The following is a 20,248-nucleotide window of genomic DNA, read 5'->3' on the forward strand; positions in this document are numbered from 1 at the left end:
GTGTGTGTGTGTGTGTGTGTGTGTGTGTGTGTGTGTGTGTGTGTGTGTGTGTGTTTGGCAGGGAGTGCATATTTACTTTTATGGCATCTTTATTCCTACCTGAAATACTTTCAACACATTCAAAATTAATTTTAAGCCCAGCTTTTATCAGACTTTCACTCCAAGCTGAATGTTATACAAATCTTTCCATCAGGTTTTCTGGCCTAGATTTTGTCCCCAACATTTTAAAGAGTATAATAAAATCAGTGTTTGAAATTTTTAAATATGTTTATCAAATAATTCTCTGCTTTGGGGTTTAGTCTCTTATAAAGGAGCCAATGTACTAAATTATAAACCAGGAAAACTTGTGTGCCTCTTCAACTAAATTATAAACCAGGAAAACTTGTGTGCCTCTTCAATATTTTACTTCACTTAAAGAATGTTTTCTGATCCTGGCTTTGCTGTATAATTGCTCAACACAGGCCAGGCTTACAAATGCTACTTGCCTCTGGGCATACCAAGTCTTACTATTTGTGTTCTAAGTTAGAGATGTGCCTCATAAGGTAAAACTGATCTACCTTTGACTACTTCCACATGCACCTGGCCGTGTGTGCTCTTTGTTCCCCACATGTCTTCTTCTATAGCTGTTAGGCTCCATTACAAATGTGGACGTGGGAACATGTCCTTCACAGCCTTTGGTGCTGATTGGTGTAAGTATGCTGACAGATGGTTCTTAGGTCATGAGACTAGAGGACACGCTGGTCCTGAGTCAGTCATTCATCTTATCCTTCTAATGCTGAGTTTGCTGACATTACTGGTGATCCCACTCCCAGGTAAATCAGGGGCTCCAGGTGGTACTGGTGATGACTGTCTGGTGTCTTCATGTCCAGAATAGAGAATTTCATGCATGTGAGCTTCGGGCAGGACAGAGAGGTGGCTATGGAATGAAGTCCTGCTACTCAGGTCCTTAGCATGGCCCATAACAGCACTGCAGAAAACTACGCAAAGGGCTGGCACCTACCTATAGGGATTCTAATTCCGTAGCTGTAAGATGGAATAAAACATGTTCTAGTTGGTATCTTAGTCAATGTTTAAGTCAATTTTGATCTGAATAGAAGCCTGGTGTCTGAATATGCAATATTGGTTGATTCATTTAGTATTCCTGACCTCTAAATGACTTTCAAATACTAAACATAATACTTGAAATTGGGCTAGCAAAAATATCTGGTGTCTTGGTTTATTTGTACTACTATAATAAAATATCTTAGGCTGAGACTTAAAACAGAAATTTACTGCTCATGATCTTAGTGTTGGGAGTCAAAGACACACAGGTCAATGTTGGCTAAGGATCTCCAGTTCTAAGAGAATGGTTTATCATGTCATATTCTGGAAGGGACACCCTCTGTGTCCTCACATATTGGAAGGGACAGAAAGAGAACAAACTTTCTTTTTTAATATGTCACTGACTCACTAAGATGGAGTTACTTCCTCCCAAAAGTTCCTTTAGGACCCGACTCCCATGTAGTCCGTCCTTACTCACTCCCTGAGTAGGGCAAGCTTGTTAACAATTGTCCTTCACCCTGGGTTTCCCATCTACGGTCTTAACAGCTTTCTGTTACCCATAACCTAAATATGCGTATTGTTGAAACTAACTTTCAAGTTTCAAGTTACAATCTATTCTGAAAAGCTTGACGAAGTCCGTGGCATCCTGACCCATCCTTCCTGGGATGTATGTCATCCCTCTGTACGTCATATCCATTCCCCATACTTCTGGGCTGTCAGTCACCTCCTAGCCATTTGGTTCCATGTAGTGGTTGACAGTGGATCTTACTTATGGTCTCAGACATCTTGTTGGGTTTTAGGCATGCAACTACATCTGTAAACCTGGGATCTGGCATGCCACATGGAAGTTTCACCAGTTACTGTGATAGAAGGGCATAGAGCTGGCCTCACTGCCTCAGCCCTCTTTCTAATGGACATTTGAAAATGTTTTCAATTGTTGTATAGCAAGAAAACACCAAATGAGACTCTGCTGAGATAGTCTTTTATCTACATCCTTAAAAGCACTTATAACAATGAGAAACCAGTCAAGGATTACTTAAGAAATTAGATACATTTGGGATAAAGAACCTCAGCTGAAATATTTGTCATTTTTGAGTAAAGTTATAAAGCTGAGAGTCCTAACCCCCCACCTACCCCATCTTCCTCCCTTAGCAAAAGTGACAGATAGCCCTGTAATCTGCATTGTGCTTGGTGTGACAACCATGACACCTAGGGATCTGCATGGATGAAGTCCTGTGTGGATGAAGTATGTATTTTGACATAGGCATGGCCATGCCAAGGACTCTAAGACCTCAGGCCCAAATGAGACATTTGGCAAAGCCATTGCCCACACGGGCCGGGCTTAAGAGGGGTGGCAAAAATCTTGGAAGTCCAAGTCTGAGTGATTATGAAGTATTGATCAGTATGTATCAAGACTAACAACTGCCTCCCAGATGTTTATAGCCTATAGAGACTCCTACTGAGACTTGCTAGCCCTTGCCTTCTATGCTGTACCTAAGAAACATGCTGTGTTTCCAGGTGTGGCAGGAGTGGTAGCAAACCCCACTCTACCCCCTATTTTACTGAAATTGTGTCAGTGTGTCTGTTTTTGCTTCCTTCCCTTGCTCTCCCTAGCCAGGGTTTTGTGACCCAGACCTCACAGGTCAATGCTAAGCTCTCTTCATCTGGGCCCTCTGTCAAATGTAAGTGCAAGGATTTGTCATGAGTTCCATGATGGTCCCAGGCTTTCCACCCTCTAGAGTGGCAGGCAGAATGAGTAGGCTCCTTGAGCACAGACGTGAAAGAAGGAGGATGTTTCATGTATTATTTATCTCCAAGAAAAGAACTGTTGCCCATGACATAACAAATCCAGATTATGAGAGAGGAGCTGACATAAGTAACAGTGGGTAGTATTTATATCTGAAATTTGAACTTAAGGCTAGAAGCTTAAGGAATTTACAGCAAAAAGAGTGAAACTGTTCATCTCTGTCAGTTGTTAAAATAAATAAATATAAATGTCTGTCTGTGCTAGTTTCTTGCCTGCCTTAGTAAACTTGCCTCTTCCTCCCACAAAATCCCGTGCTGTGCTGTGACTCCAGCTCCACTCAGTGTCCAAAGAAAGCAAAAGACCCAGGTCTGAGCATCTGTGAGGTGCTGTCCATCAGGTGAGGACACATGCTTCATTTAGGGAGATGCTTTGAGCATCCAGGAGTGAACGGTTCCCAGTCTGTGGATTCAATATGCCCCCAAAGTTCTCATAGTGCATACCTGACCTTCCATGTAGCCATGTTAGCGTTGGGCATGAGGCCTCTGTACTCACGTGGTTTAAAGCCCATAACAGATAGAGAGGGGCTGTGATTCTGGGTCTTGCTCTCAGTCCCAGTCTCCTGTTCACCTTCCACAATGGGAAGCCACATCAAAAAGTCAATCGCTTGCTATTGTCACTTGTCCTTGGACTTTCCAAACTGTAGGGAACAGCTATGAGTTACATCACCTCCAGCATTACGCTATGACCATCAGTGCAAAGTGGAGTATATTCTTCTGTCCTCTTATTAGAATGTATATTTTTCTTATAACTTTATGTTATGTATATAACTGAGTAGGTAGTGTCTATTGTTTGGACTTCTCCAATGGAAATTCCTGGTTCAGATGGTTTGTAGAGAGAAGGTTTAGAATGGTCCTTTTTGTTCCCCACTGACTAGACTTGAGCATTTCCTCTATTGCCTAGAAGATTGCTTTAAACTTGAGATAAATGCATTTTACTTTGTATTGCAAACTTGAACTAATTCATATGTTTTCCTAGGTATGAAGGAGCCTGCCTTGGGCTTTCTTATTCCCCTCTGGTGTTACAGCAGATCAACTGACCAAGTGGTTTAAATACTATTCTTAGCTCATAGTTCTAGAGCACTGTTCTTGAGCAGTCCCAGATCAATGCCCGTGCAGAGCTGACACCTGCTTCCTGGTTTGCAGATGGTTGCTTCCTTGCACTCACACAACAGAATACAGAGAGCAAGCTCTTAAGTCTATCCCATTTTTGAGAACTTTTTTCATCCCAGGATCCCTACCTTTTTACATCATGCTACTGGGGGTAAGGTTATTCATATGAGTCTATGGTGGTTGGGGGAGGGTTCACAGCAGTGCAGAGCTCAAGCATAGGGGACTGCTGGTCTTTTTTTTTTTTTTTTAGTTCTGGATGGGTAAGCATGAATGAGCCTTACATTAGGCATCACAGGAAAACTGTGATTAGAAGAACAATCTGGTAGAAATGTATAGTTGAAACAGAGTGGAAATGCTCATTCTTTGCATCATAATTTTAAAGAAAGAAGAATTTTAGAAAGGAAAAAAAGATAAGAAAAATGAGGACAAGAAGATGGTAGCTTGTTTTGATAAAGCATGTCTAGCAGTGGATAGAGGGTGTGTGTCAGCTTCCTGCTGCTATAACAAAAGGGAAGGTCTGTTTCAGTTCATAACTTCCAGTCACAGACACCTGGCCTAGATGCTTTGAGTTGGTAGCAGCACAGTGCATTCTGGAGCTGAAACATGCAAAGTGGGGGAGGGTTGTTCATATCCAAAGGCTAGAAAACAGGAGTAGAAAACAGAGGCTCAGGGGCTTTTAATATACCCTGCAAGAAAAGGTTCCAGATGGCTGTGCCCTCTCTTGATTCCACCTCTTCCCCATCTGGCTACTGGCCAATGCCAAGCCTTTGATTCTTCAGCAGGATGCAGAGATGCCCTCATCCTTAGCATCACCTCTTGGTTTGAGGAAGTGGTTCCACTCCTGGGAGGTATTCCAGCTTCCTGTCACTGGTAAAATCTACTTGGCCATACCTCTTTTGCCATAACTTGGCCCTGTCCAGTGTGGAAAAAGAGAACATGGAAGAAAGGGGTAAGGGATGAAATGAGGGTTTTGAAAGACATAAAAGACATGAGGGATTTCATGTCTCTCACCCTACGGTGAGTCATTTCCACATAAAACATCATTCAGAAGAAGCCAAGACACACAGTAAATTAGTCCCCCACTACCCAGCATTGCAGCTCTCTGTTTGTATGTTCTTATCTGCTTGTCTTTTGACACAGGTTTAGTATCTTGCTCTATGTAGCCAAAGATGACATTAAGCTTACGACACTCCATCCTCAGCCTTCAAATGGCTGTGTGCTGCCATGCCCCATGAGATTCACCAGTTTTCCCTTATGCGCTCATGAAGAAAGTATATTTGTTAGTCCCGGTAACTCTATGAGACGTACAGAATGACTTAAAAAATTAATTTATTTCTGTTTTTAAGAATCAATATGCATTATATTTGTTTATAATATCTATTGTAACTGGTGATAAAATGACACTTAAATGATACTGGGGGTCATTTTCTGAAGGTATGCAGTTATAAATATAATATTAACTTGTAATAGCCGGGACTGCATGCACAAGACATGCACAAGACAAAGCCAGCCAACATTCCAGCCTGAATGAGGGAGGGGCTCATGAAGTCCCATCCCTTATCTGAGGAGTTGTTAGCAGTAGATGGCTGCTTGGGAGAGGGAGAGTCACTTTCTTCAGAGATCCAGGCCCTCAGAGGGTGCCCATGCACTAAGTGATTCTACACCTATGCACAGACAGCACTAGGTAGATTCAGTGAGAGAGAGCGTGAGGGGGCATGGAGTTGGGAGAGAAAACAGGAATGAGCAGGAAGAGTTGGAGGGGAGAAAATGAGGGTAGACGTGATTGAATCTAAACACAATAATATTAACTAAAATATTTAACTTAAGAAAACATAAGATGGTTAATAGGTATAGGTTTGATTACTGATATTCTTTGCAGTTAGGAGAGGGCCAATCCCAGACATCATTTATTACACAGCACTGACGCTCCTGATGCACGCCATTCTCTGCCTCTCATGTAGAAATAGCGATATGCCACCCTACCCCCACCCCTGGTGAGCTCCTTCTGTTTTAGGTCTTAATGAGGCCTGCAATGGGAGGGACCTGGGGTGACAAGGCTCAGACCTGCTCTGGTAATTGTGCCACCCTGCCTTTGGCAACCAGAGACAGGGCCCCTTTCAATATCTCTGTGTGTAGCGTCATTTCTTTGATTATAATAAAACCAGTCATGAGAAACAGGAAATAATTCAAAGCACAAATCACAAAGAATCCATTTTTCAAGTCTTCCTAAAAAAAAATGAAGGATAAGGTTGAAGGGAATTTTTTTCTCATTCCAATTAATATAAATTGGCATTTAGTGTTCATTGAACACTATGAAGGGAACTCGGGGTTAAAGACCACAGAGCCACTGGGGACAAGTCCTTTGTGGTTACTCTATCTGGCTCTGAAAGTCTCTAGGTGCCTGCCACTTTTACACAGCAACCAAATGAAATGATTCTTATCCATTAAAATCACCCATAAGTGACTTCCTAAATAACTGCCATTTTATCTTTCTTTGGCATCCAAACACATTATTAAAAACTCTGATGGGCTTACAAAAACATCTGCTGGAAGTTATTTTCAGAAAAAGCCAAAGGAGTAATCATGCAGAATTTTCCTTCAGTCAAAAAGGGAAAATGTTCTAAAAAAAAATATTCCTATAAAACTACCTAAGAAGGAACTCTTTGCTTGGGAGGTAATTTTTAAAATTAAAATGTAATAACAATGTGAACTAATAAATCATTGGATAAAGATGTTTGTTTAGAGTAACTGGTAACTTCTGAGTGACTATACTGATTTTCTAGAAAAAAATATTTGAATTAAAAATTTAAATAAAAATCAGATATAGTCTGACTTTAAAGGCCAAATGCATACAATAGAGAGTGTGATATCCTCCCACTGAAATACTCTGAAATACTTTATATGACGAGATAGAGTTAACAGACCCACGAGGAAATAAAAATGGTAGCATTGGAGAGGCAGAAGATAGCCTGGCCTAAATCACAGATCATAGACATGAACCTAGGAAGAATCCAAGTCTGGACTGATGAGTGATGCTCAGAAGCAAAGTTATCAGAAGCTTCTGCTCCAGCTGGTTATGCAGATTGGGAGGCAGTGGGGTGCAGAGTCTAGCTGGGATCCCTATCTAGTAGCAAGGTGGACTGCAAGGCACACAAGGGCAGCTTCACACTCAGCCTCTTCATTCCCTACTCCCGGGTGTGAAGTGAGAGCCCTCTGAAATCTGCCTTGCTGCTATAAGAATAGCCGTGTGCTTTGCAGAACGGTCCACAAGTTCAACCAGCACAAACACTGAATGTTGTGAAGGGACACGGTATAGGCAAGAGGAGCCAGAGAGATGGCTCAGCAGTGCAGAGTAAGGTTCTGAGTTCAGATCTCAGCACCCACATAGTAAGCTAAGCATGTCTCTGGGAATATCTGGGATCCCAGTACTGTGGGGAATAGAGACAGCCTCCATTTCTAGGCCCACTTTTCACAGTAACCCTCTGTAGCCTCAGCCTACTCTACCCCACCCGTGTCTCTATTTTCTAGACTCAGCTTGAGTGAAGCTATCGGTACTCTTTCACACTGAAGACTGGGTGACCTCGGGCCCATTTTTAACTCCTTGGTGGCTCGTTTATCTTCCATAGAGTAGAAACGAGAACACCAGTGGCCACAGTTAATGATGTGCAATTCGCTTTCTGTGTCCCGAGCACAGTTCTAACTCATTAGCGATATTGTTTCTTAGTAGATCATGTGGCTACATGAATACAATACCTTACACAAGAAAATTTATAAAGAACATAAATTTGTTTCGATAGTCCTGACATTTGGGAACCCCAAGCTCAGGCGCTAGCTAACAAGGATGCCTACTGACTGCACCCCCCTCCTCCACCCTGAAGACTTGTTCACTTCCTACAGGACCTCCATCATTGATATCACATGAGTAATCACTTTTCAGCATCTGAATTTTGGGAGATGTACTCAGACTCAGAAGATACTGGCAGAGAGTAACACAGAGAGCAAAAGCACTCTGTGGAGGCATGCTGTTCTGGTACCAGCATCTCCTTAGAAACTGGCCGAGGCTGTTCTCTTAGGCTCTGCATCAAGTGTCTGGTAACATCCTGATAACTTTCCATTTTCTATTAACTTTTCTTGTCAGAGAATATACTTATATTTGCAAAGCTTCAAAATTTAAGAACATTTTAAATTACTTATATTTTTGAATTTGTAGTATACCTAGATCATTTCCCCTTTTCCCTTCTTCTCTCCATTCCCCCTGATCTTTTTCAAAATTAATGGCCTATTTTTATTAGCATTCATATATATATATTCACATAGATACACATATAGACACTTATATTCTGAACATATGGATGTATACACACATACACATATACACACAGATATATTTCTAACATAGATATGTACTTACATGAAGACACACACACATATGTGTATATTCGCTCAGTTACACTCATATACACACGTAATATATTACAAAATACATAAATAGAACATATTTTATCTATATAATGTTGCCATTTATATGTTTCCAGAGGTGACCATTTGGTATTGGATAAACAGTCGGTGTGCTCTTCCCTGGGGCTTAGGCAGTACTGTTAGTGGGCCTTTATGGGTGCAGCATATTTTTAGGAGATACAATCTCACAGCAAACTCCTTGATCCTCCGGCTCGAACAATAGTTCTGCTCTCTCTTTCAGAATGATCCCTGGGCCCTAGGTGCAGAGTTATGTTATAGATTAGCAGCATCTGGTTTTCAAAATGTTTCTCATTTCTAAGGTCTTAGAGTACCAAACTCTGAAACATCGCAATAGGGCCTGCTTAGAGAAAAGGAAGGCTCTGCTTGTCTTCTTTTTAGGTATTCTCAGACTCTGGCTGCCTGGATGAGAGTTGGTTTTTATTTTCTAGAGTAGTAACAGTATATCACAGGTCCTGTTGGAGGGAGCCTGAGACACTAATCGATCTCTCAGTCTCCAACAGGTCTACCACCCAAGTTGAAACTTAACATCTGCCCAGCTGGATGAATACTTACCTGTTTTGCTTATAAAACACTTAGCCGCTGTCCCTCTTCTTGGGGAAACAAGTTATTATAAACAAAATAAAAAATGAATATATTGTCTTGCTTATTAGGCAATGGTTTTGTTTTGATTTCCTTCTAAGAATATTGGTGTGTTCAGGGGAAGATTGCCTTGACTCTCAGGGACTGTGCAATCATACTGGATTGCTCCACTTGCCGTTCTTCCTACCTAAAATCTCTAGCCCTGAAATCTGGGGAGAAGGGGAGTTTAACTACTGCATGAACTGCATATTTCTGTGGCCTTGGAATAGACACACAGATGAACTTTATCTAGCTTATTGTCCATGGAATTGGCTATTAGCATGGCTCTGGGCTGTGTTGGCATGACATGCAAGTACACCATCTGGCAAAGGGACCTCCAGATCAACAGTGTTTTCTGTGAGAGAGTTAAAGAATTAAGCAATTATAGATCTCAGAACCATGGATGGAGACTTGGAAATATGTTCTGTAAATACCACTGTAACTACTGAAGTCCCTTTACTGAGCATTCTGGAAGTCAGGGATATTTGGACATGAGAGGAGAGGGTGGCTTATCCCTAGGATTTCTTCCTCATCTGCCCCAGAAAATATGCCCAGGCTCCTCTTGCATCCAAAGAGATCTTGAGCAGAGAGGAATTCTTTTTAATTAATTTTTAGAACAAAGAAAGCTGAGATTCTGCCAGAATGCCCACATTTATACCTTTTTCATGTTCTACCTTCTCTGTATGTTTTCCATCAGGATCATAGGAGTGGAAACCACGGCCGTCCATTTTCAAGACTGATATGTGATAGATATAAGATTCTTCACATTTTCCTTAGTCTCCAGAGCAGTCTTTGATTCGACAATATCATTATTAATGTGGGAAATAAAACATGGAGGGAGAGATACCTCGTCATTTAGAAACTAATACATGGGGGAAGATACCCCTATCATACAGAAACTAATAAACAGGAGGAGGGAAGGAGGAAGCCACCCCATCATACAAAAACTAGTAAGTAGTGAGGAAAACCTACCCCCATCATACAGAAACTAATAAACAGCAGGAACGATACCCTGTCGTAAAGAAACTAATAAAACAGGATGGGGAGAGCTTGCCCTGCTATACAGAAAATAGTAAACTGGAGGAAAGCTACCCCATCATGCAGAAACTAACACTTGCACAGGAGTCTATTGTATTTCTTCCATATGGGGTTTTCCATGCTGTTCTTAAACCTGAGTTCTGCTGGCTTTCCATGAAGCTGTGTGGGACCAGGGCTCAGGACTCTTCATACCCATCCAGCTACTTCATCCAGCTACTCATCTGTTAAACATTTTTTCTCTTCAGTAAAATCCCACATCCCTAGGTTCAAAATACTGTGTGAGGCTTTAGATAATACATGTGTAAGCATGACCAGTGATCACTATACAGATTTTCTAAATTACCTTGGACTGCACATGTCACACACACACACACACACACACACACACACACACACACACACACAATCTAAGCTGTGAACTCTGTGATCAGTAGACATTGGCGGACAAAGAGCTTTGTAACTCTGATGAGGAAGATACCACTTTTTTTCTGGGACTTCAGTTCTGAACATGGAGAACATGACAAGCCTGATGGAACCCCTGCACCTCCCGGAGAGGAAACCCAGGCGAAAGCATTCCAAACCTTAGTTCCATCCCATCTGCTAAAATCAGTAGTCTAGGGCCAGCCATATGGCTAAACATAAAATGAAGATGAGGAGGAAGGAGCCTCATGGGTGCCTTTTAACGTATCTCATGGCCATGGATACTTGTGGAGGATGGTCCTTCTACATAAGCAAAGAACATAAACACTTGCCAGAAGTCTGGAGAGGAGAAAGGAATAAACACACTAGTCATGTGATAGTTCGATGTACATACCAAAGCTTCTTCTCTGGAGCAGCCTGGGGCGGCAGAAACCAGATATATAGGGGATAATTACCAAGTTGTCATAATAATGAAGGCCTAATATGGGGAGGTGGCAACGGGGTTTTGAGGGCAATGAAGATGGGAAGGCCATTTCCGGGGACTAATCAGTCACTCTGGATACCATGCTGGATGTAACAAGGCAGGGAGGACAAGTTTAGTTCAGTGACTGAAGCCTGGTCAATATCACAGAATGGAAATCAGCATTGGAGGGGGGTCTTGAGATGCTGTAGAAATTGGCAGGCGGTGCTCTGATAGAAATAGAGGGGTGAGGTAGCCGAGGCCTCAGGGACAGAGGATGATTAGGGTTGCAGATAGTGACACTTTGAGTAAGAGCCACTGTGAGGAGACTCTGGGACTAAGGACAGAGCAAGCCTGTCAGTGTTAGAGAGGCGAGAGCAGGAGGATGGCAAGAGGTTGGAATGCTGACCTTCTAGCCAACTTCTGACTAGAGGAGGCACACACCAAGCTGCAGTGTCCTTGGTGGTGGATTCAGCTGAGTGGCAGAGGTCACGGTCCTCAAAGAGTTTTGATGATGACAGTAAAGAGATTGCTCAAGGATGACACAGGAGAAGGAAGAATGCACTGTGTCTTTTATGTGATTGTATCTACTGACCATTCTCACAATGACAGAGGATAGCAATGAACCAATGAGCACAGAGATGTGGGCATTAAGGGAGGAGGCAGATGTTGGCTCTGTTAGAAAAGGCAGAAGAAGGATGTTCCTATGTACTACTTACTATAAACTAGGACTTGCCCTAGAGTGGTCTAGGTCTTGCCTTAGCAAATACATGACCCTTAACTTTTATTCTAGATTTTACAGGATCCTGTTCATTAAGAACAAGATAGGAGCAAGAAGGTTTTATCATAAAGTGGTTACTGATTTTACTCACAAGTAGGCATAAGGGCAGACAAGCCCTTCACCAGCTTCCCTGTTGGTGCTGTAGTATGCTTGCTCATGGCAGTAAGGACAGGAAGAGATAGTCTGCCACAAGCACGGTCATTATGATTCTGTATAGAAGAACCCTGTAATTGATAATAACCTTCAGTGCTTTTAGGAAGCAGAAATGACTACCGGTATTTAAATTAAATGAGTTAAGGACAAAGCACTCAAGAGGTAAATTAGTCTTAAGTGACTATTACTTGCAGAGCACTTATGGATACATTAAGATCTGCTTTCCTACTAAGTTTCACAATCTTCTGATGTTTCCATAGTTTTTAACTTTCCTTCAAATGTCCACATCTAGCTCCAGTTCCATGTTGCCTGCCTGACACATGAAGTGTATATGTTCTGTGCCCCCACTGGCAGAGTAAATGTTAATAAGTCAACCAAGCACACCTTACTTTCCATCCCGTGCCACTGTTGCTGGTAGGAATCAGACTCATTAAGTAGTCTTTAAACTATTTTTATATGCTCTAGCACGGAGGACAATTTAAACTCTACCTGCATATAATGTTCTTCACTATCTTGTGTTTCTGCCTGGCCCCCTCACAGAGCTGTGACCTGGAACAACAGAGTATCGTTCACATAGTACAGAGACCACAGAGGAAGAGTCATGAAACAAATGCATCTGGAGGGGATAAACCCCCGAGCACCTTAGAGGGCTTCGTATGGGGGCCCAGGAGCTTGACGCGAGTGGACCTCAGCAGCCATGTCCTGCCAGCAGACTCTGTGGGGCTGGCGGTCATTCTGGACACAGACAGCAAGAGTGATTCAGAAGCAGCCAGAGGTCTGGGTAAGTGCAGTTATTCTGCTCAAGGCGACTGAATGTGTTTCTTAAGCAACTCTCCAGAGAGTAGGCCTGCACAGACTTGCTTTATTGTATGTTTGTGGCTGGAATCTCTTAAGTCACCACAGGGGGACATCCTGAGGAGACACAGTTGTAGACAGTGAGGGTAGTACATGTAATACCAAGTACAACAAATCAGAGGTCATTACAGAGTGGATGTAAAAGATGCTAATGGTGTGTGGGCTGTGAACGCGAATGTTTCTCCTTTGAGGAGGTGTAGTGCTAAAGACATGTGACGAGCAATGTTAGGGGTTGGGTATACAACTAAGAGCACACATGTCTGCCTCATGCTTGGCTTTTCTAATTTCTTACTTTCTTAACTGTACTTTCCTTGACTGTTTTCAATGATGTAGAAAAGGAAGGCAAGGATATTTTTCAGTTTTTATTTCCTTTTCACAGTTTCTGACCCTAGGTCATGATGTCAGTACACTGGTATAAAAGGCCCCTTCCTTCTCATTTCAAGCATTTTCGTTGGTAAATACTAGAAGTTGCAGCAGCGAATTTATCTAGCAGCAAATGCTCAAGACTGGACATGTCTAGTGCATGGGGATGTCTACCTCAAAATCCGGAAGACTGGACAATTCAAAGTGGGGGTCCCAGGAGGTAGAATCTGGAAGGGCCTGGCTCCTGTTCCTCAGAAGGCATCTTGTTGGTGTCTTTCACAGAGGAGATGAAGCCCACATCTTCATGTTGCAGAAGGGATTCAAAGCCTAAAAAGAAAATAAAAATACAAAAAAAAAAAAAAAAGCAAATGTTGGGTCCACTGACTCTTTAACAAATACTCAAAATAATTCTCATGCCAGAAATATATTTTGAGGTGCACATTATCTGGGTTCCTATACATTCCAGGTGAAATAGTCTCTTGTTTGATTGTAGTGATCAATCATGAATTCATTCTCATGACATTAATCCCACTCCTGAGGTCCCAAGGGTCTCACGTCTTAATATCATGTTTGTGATTAGAATGAGGGAAGGTCCAGAGAGTCAAAGCCTAGCTCAGTCTTCATTTTGTTACATTGATAATATTGATATATTCCCTTGAGCTTTTATTATCTAATATGAATAAGTAATGGTAGAATAGTAGTAATTTTGGCTATGCATACAGGTAAAAGCCAATAATTGACTCTAGAGTAGTTTCTTTCTTCTCTCACATAGATACAGATAGGCCTGAACTAGCATGTTTTCTCTGCATCGGAGATCTGGAGGCCAGGAAGATGGAAGCTTAAAATACTAGAAAATGCCTCTTGTTAAAATGAGTACATACAGTCTAATTGAGTTTTAAGACTGTGAATGGTCTTGTAGTTAACAACAGTAGAGTTCCCAGCTGTAGCTGCATAGAAAAATGGATTGTCCCAGAGGTTAGGCATACTTACCCTAACCATGACAAACAAACGTGAGCTCACCTCACAAAGGAAAGAACACCCAGGACAAAGAGGTCCTAAAATTAAAGAGAGCCTGGCTTAGCTAGATGAGACCAGCAACCAGGATGCCCCCACGGGAAGTAAGAGAACAGGGAGAGTGGAGCAGTCAGACACTGCCAAGGGCGGTACCTTGAACTTACAACTTAGCACACACACCCCAAAAAACTATTGCTCAAGGACAGGATTTAGACAGCCTTCGAAGCCTGCACAAGCCTGTCTGCCCTCAGACCACAAGTCCTGTTGATGTATTTACCTCAGGAAAGAATGGGTCTGGGGCCAAATAAATACCCAAGGGATGACCCTCAGGGAACAAGCAGTCAGTTCTGGTGGGAATTATGATGCTGACCAGTTTGATGGACAGACAAGCAACATAAATAGCAGAACAAATGCAGTTTAATAGGAAAAATGTCTTAAGAAATTATAACTGTAATATTCTCATATGCTGACCAACATCAAAAATGTGAGTTAGAGTCATAGAGCTGACAGGATGAAGTGATGGGTGAGGTGTAGGCTGCTTGGTGGTTTGTATATACCCCTGTGGATGTCAGGCTATTGAGCCTGCCACGGACAGCAGTTATAGAGCTTCATGGACATGAGAGACTTGAGATATTCATCTTCTGTGACACCTGTACACATGACTATGGCAGTCACTTATGAGGTAATGAAAAATAAAAAGCATAGCTGACTTTAAGGTGCGATGTGGAAACCTATTGTGACTCTGTAGTTGTAACAAATGGTGTAATGTGTCATGTTAGCAGATCCACAAATCGTACAGTTAAGGGTTTGTTTTTTAATTTGTGAGTTACCAGTGAAGTTTAGTGAAATGTGGGTTGTACAAATATCAACAGAAAAACCTATATGTATTGTTCACCAATAGGATGACCATATATATTTTGTGTAAAGTGGGGATGGTTGAGAGTTAATCATAGCGTTAAAATAGTTTATTCTTCCTACTTTTCAGATGTTTATTGACCAACTCAGTTCATTAATTAGTTGATTAATTAGTTGATTAGTCAACTAATTCTATAATATTATATTCAAACTTTCTAAAAAATAAAAGATACAATTATATTTTTGAGCAAAACCCAACCTTTCTACTCATTTTCTTAACAAGAATAAGAGCAAAAATAATTCCGTGTGTATATACTAAATACCTTATTCAGTTTACTACAGTCTGTGTTTACTCTCTCCCCACCTAGGTTTAACTAGGGGTTCATCTAGCGCTAGAAGCAGCTGTGGTGGGATGGGAGGGCTGACTTGTCCTTTATCCCAGAAACCAAAGCAAGAAAGCCATGTTGACAATCAAGGAAGGGATTTAGTCACTGTAGGTATGATGTGAAAAGGGAGGCAGCATCCTCAGACCTGACCTCAGGATTCGGATGTACGTCTCCAGTGTAAATAGAAGAGTTGGAGCAGGAGCAGTGATAGGATTAGCCAGTCAGCCTAGCTAACACTTCGGCCTTGTTGTCAGCCGCTAGCTCTGTGAGACCCTGGAGAGGTCCTATAATTCTAGGGCCAGTTCTGTTTGTATCCTGAGATAATAGCCCCTGCTTCCTTGGTGAGCAGGGGTAGGGAGCTTAGTCGTTCCTTTCATAGGATAATTGGTTTTACTTAGGGACCAGTGACTCAAAAGGGTGAGCTGCCTGTAAGGCTGTGCTGTGTCTAGAACACAAGGATGGTGGTTCTTTCTCTTGGTTTGCATGCAAGCATGGGAGAAAAAAGCTGTTAAGTAATATGCTGGTGGTGTGTCCGTTTGTTACCCATACTTTGTCTTCAGCTTTGAAGGTGAAGGATGAGCCACTTGGTCCAGCCAGTCTTCATGTGAGCATCATGTCTGCACGCAGAGTTGAGTGGGAATCCAATCCATTATTATAAGGCAGTAAAAGAGACAGATGCAAAATGAAGGTAGAGACAGACGTTCTGCCTGCTTTTACAGACCCTGGGCATGTGTGGATGAGAGTGGAGAATCAGCTTTGCTTTGCTTTACTTTTCTAGAAAAAGTAGTTTAACTCTTTATTACCAAAAAAAAAAAATGTCTACAGTCCAAGAGAGTGCCTTTCAGGTATTTATAGGCAGGAGAAAGTATCTAATCTAAGAGAGACCATATGATTATTTACATAAAACACACTTATACTATTCTTACCATGGAACTTGTCAATGTTTCAGGGAATTCACATGGGACTCAAAGAGTAGTTGAGACAAGTCTGACTAGAAGACGCTGTGCACACAGCTCTAAAATTTAAACAATTTTAAAAGTCTATGAGACATTCCTCCTTGCCCATCACCAGCATCACATGCCCATGTAACAGGATTTTAACAGGAACTCCATCATGCCTGTACTGACTCCAAAATGGCGTCTTCCCAAGGACACCTGCCTAGCAGTGATGTCACACTGGAGCTGCCGCAGGGCACCCTGACCCATGGTGTTTGTTTGGAAACAGCTCACAGATTCCTCTTTGCCTTTAGAATTCGCTCATAATCAGTGTCTTGGGATGCTTCTATGATCTCTCACAGCCTGCAAATCCTACAATACATTTCTCTGTCTCTTCGAATAAGCCTGTTTCTCTGGGGCCCACAATCTCTGTTCTTAACTTAAGTTCACAGTACTCAAGGGTATAGGACATTAAGGCTAATAAGAAGTCAAGGGACTGGAAGGATCCATGGTTCTTCAGCTTGGGGGCTCCCCAGGATCATGCACAGGCTTATGAAAGCATAGGATACTGAGACACACCCCTGTGGCCTGGGGCAGAGACTAAGAATGTGTACTTCTGACACATTCATATGGGGAATGCCGATATTGCAGACCAGGAAACGAATTGAGTAGCACTGCCTTAGACAGCAAAAAATCGTATTGTTCAAAATATGCTTAGTGAATACAATATATATTATGTTACAAACTTGGAATGTGAATGTAGAATGAGCTATGTTTGGCCTTGGAGTCCTCCTGTCTGAATTAGGTTTACATGTTGTTTGTGTTTCCTGAATGAGGGACCATCCATCACCTCCTGAAAATAAAATGAAGCTACAGGGTCTGGAAAAGCAGGACTCTCCACTAACACTACTACAAAACTAATCATGTAAACACACAGGCACTAGATCCCAAACCCGTGCCAGGCATGGGTCCAGGTACTGGGATATAGCAGTTAAACAAACAGAAGAAAGCCTCTCCACACTGGGCATATTCTAGCTGTAGGAAGGTAACAGTGAAGGATGACTCATTACCAAGAGTATGTCCTGTGGACTATCTAGCAGGTTCCTCTGAGACATGCTCACATTTGGGGTGAGCATGAAGAGAGAGCATCGTTTCTGACAGCTCATACAGAGGCTGTATAAAGGTCCATGAACCTGAGATAGATCAGTGTTTAAAAAGGGAGAAAACAATAACAGTTAAGGGCAGAGAGTATGGCTGATGGGGCAAGGTCTTACAGGGCCACCCTAGTCCCAGGATTTACCGTCAGAAGAAGGGAGCCAGTTGAGGTCCTGGAGTAATGAAGAACACAGTCTGATTTAGGAAAGTTCATCCTGGCTGCACTGAGAGAACAGCAGGAGACCAGGGCAAAAGCAGCATCACCTATCAGTTTGCAAACCAGCGTTCAGTGCCATGGCATCTGGAATTAGTGAATGCCTGCCACACATCCTCGTCCTCACCAAGTCCTCTTCTGTCCATTACCCTGCTAGACTTGCCATTAGCTCTGTAACACAGACAGTGCCCTTATGTTTGCCACAGATCAAGAGACAGCATGATGCTATCTGAGCAACTGAGAAGTCTTACCTAAGAACTGTCTCCTTCCATAGCTTCAGTTCAAGGGTCAGAGGAAGTAACTCTTCTAATCCATCTTAACATTTTTCTTGTAAAGTAGGTATAATCTTACATTGATGCCTTGCGAAATTATATCTATTGTTAATTGCAGTCAAATAGTTAAATTTGGAAAGTCAACTTTATATCATATGGTTTTCCATTTTTTCATTTTAAAAAAAATTTTAAATATTAAATCCTTGACTGGTGGGATGCTCATTGGATAAAGATGCTTGGTGCCAAACCTAACAACCTGAGTTTGATTCCTTGGATCGACCTAGTAGAAGAAGATAACAGGACAGACTCCTGCAAGTTGTCCTCGGACCTACACACACACTCACATAAACACTTGAGAGGGGCAAGTAGAAATATAAATCTTAAAAAACTAAAACTTTTGTTAACTTTGTTCAGCATTTTCAAGTCTCACTAATACAACATACTTAAGGAGTTAGTACACTCATATGAAAAGTTATCTTACTATGTAACTATTTCTTGCCAGGCTTGGTAGAGAATTTCCTTGTAAGCTCATTTTATGGTGTGAGAATTTCGTACATGAATTTGTTTTGATCAACTCCCCTCCCCGTTCCCTGCCTTATGACTCCTTCCCTAGCTCCTTAGCCACTTTTACTCTTCAGCTTCCTGTGTTCCTTTCTAATTAAAACCCGGAGTGTATGTAGTTCTGCCTAAATGTGCATGGATGTAGGACCATCTCTTAGAGCATGGGCAGACTCCCAGTGTATCTGTCTCTGAAGAAAACCAACTCTTCCTCCCAAGGCAGTCACGGGGCACTCCTCAGCTAGGGGTGCGACTTCATGAGCCTCTCCCTAATGCAGGCTGAGATGCCTGATAGTGTCCAAGTCTTGTTTGTGCAGTCCTAGCTGCTGCAAGTTCACATGTATAATAAGACACATGACATCCTTTGCACATTGGTTACAGCTGTCCACTCCTCTGACTCAGTTTTTTTGTCTACTCTTATATAATGATCCATAAAGCCTCAGTAGGAAAAACTAACCTATACATATCCAGTTTAAAGTTGAGCATACTACAGAAGAGACTAGTTTTGATGGAACACTGCAGGCCAGGATAAACTATTGAATTTCAACTTATGAACATAAAAATAGAAGATATAAATCTATAGATATAGATTAGAAGGCTATAGATATAGGCAAATGCAAAAGAAATTGAAATCAATGGTATATAAAGACTTGCAATCTGGTCCCATACCATTTATAGATTCACCACAATTATTAGAGAACCATTTTTTATCAATAATGCTTTGCCAGTCCCAGATGTAGTACAAGATAAGAATGATTCTGAGACCACAGATTAGCTCCTACCTGCCAATTACAAACCAGTCATGGAGGCCTGCTAATGAGATAACATGATAGACCTCAGACACAATCTTCATTTTATTCCCAAATCAAATCTTAAGTACTTGAAAAGTGTGTTTTGCATGCTAATGACTTTAAGCCAGAGGGTGTGAATTTCTTGGGGTTTTTGGACAGCTTTAAGGAGATCCTCTTGCATGAACCTTCTACAAAAGGATAAAACCTTTGGCAGTCATGCTAGAGCAAGTTAGAGTTGATATCACATCAGATTATTAAAAACACATTAGGAATCAGCCAGAGATTTAATTTTTCTTTCATCACAGAAATTCCTACTAGAGTATCATTTTTCATTATAGAAGTAAAAATGTAAGATGTTTGTGGGGAACGTTGAGGATATTGCTTGGCTGATTTGGGGGAACCCCAAGAGACAGGAAGGAAAACAGCACCATGTTCTTTCCCAAGAAGCCTGCACAGGATTCTAAAAACAGAACTACTAACCCCTTGCTCTTTCTAGTAGCCACTGTGCACTGTCCTGTAATTACTTGTAACATTTCTGTTTACCCTTCTGAGGGTTCACTCATCAAATGCAAGTAGGTCAAGTACATTTTGCCTCTCCCATGCCTGGCCCACTGGATGGTGATGGCTATTTGTTAAGCTGTCAAAAGAGTCTTGTTTTCACTTGTAAAAGCAGCCCTTGCAACTCTTCAGCCCTTATTTTTCACATTTGGCAGGAAAACGTTACTGAATAACTGCATCTGAATAGCAAGCTACAGTCTGCCTTAGGGGATGGAAACCGTGCAATGGCTTCTTGACCCACGAAGATGGGGTGGTGTGCACAGAGTTAGGGAGGGCCAGGCGGGCAGGCAGTCTATCGAGGACAGAAAAGAAATGATGTATCTACCTTTTCTTCTTTTAGATTTTCATGATTCCCCTCCCTCCCTCCCTCCCTCCCTCCCTCCCTC

The 20,248-nt window shown here is 41.9% G+C and overlaps 1 protein-coding gene across 2 annotated transcripts in view; it reads left to right on the forward strand.

Annotated features, from left to right (window-relative positions):
- The window catches only part of Prkn (parkin RBR E3 ubiquitin protein ligase), a 1,140,372-nt gene that overhangs the window by 332,252 nt on the left and 787,872 nt on the right, over positions 1-20,248 (forward strand). For both annotated transcript variants that reach the window (XM_028772728.1, XM_028772727.1), the window contains exon 3: positions 12,447-12,687. In XM_028772728.1, the coding sequence (XP_028628561.1) occupies positions 12,447-12,687 (241 nt within the window). The remainder of the gene's footprint in view (positions 1-12,446; positions 12,688-20,248) is intronic.

This window comes from Grammomys surdaster, unplaced genomic scaffold (assembly GCF_004785775.1).
Source record: "Grammomys surdaster isolate TR1022 unplaced genomic scaffold, NIH_TR_1.0 218, whole genome shotgun sequence".
NCBI lineage: Eukaryota > Metazoa > Chordata > Mammalia > Rodentia > Muridae > Grammomys > Grammomys surdaster.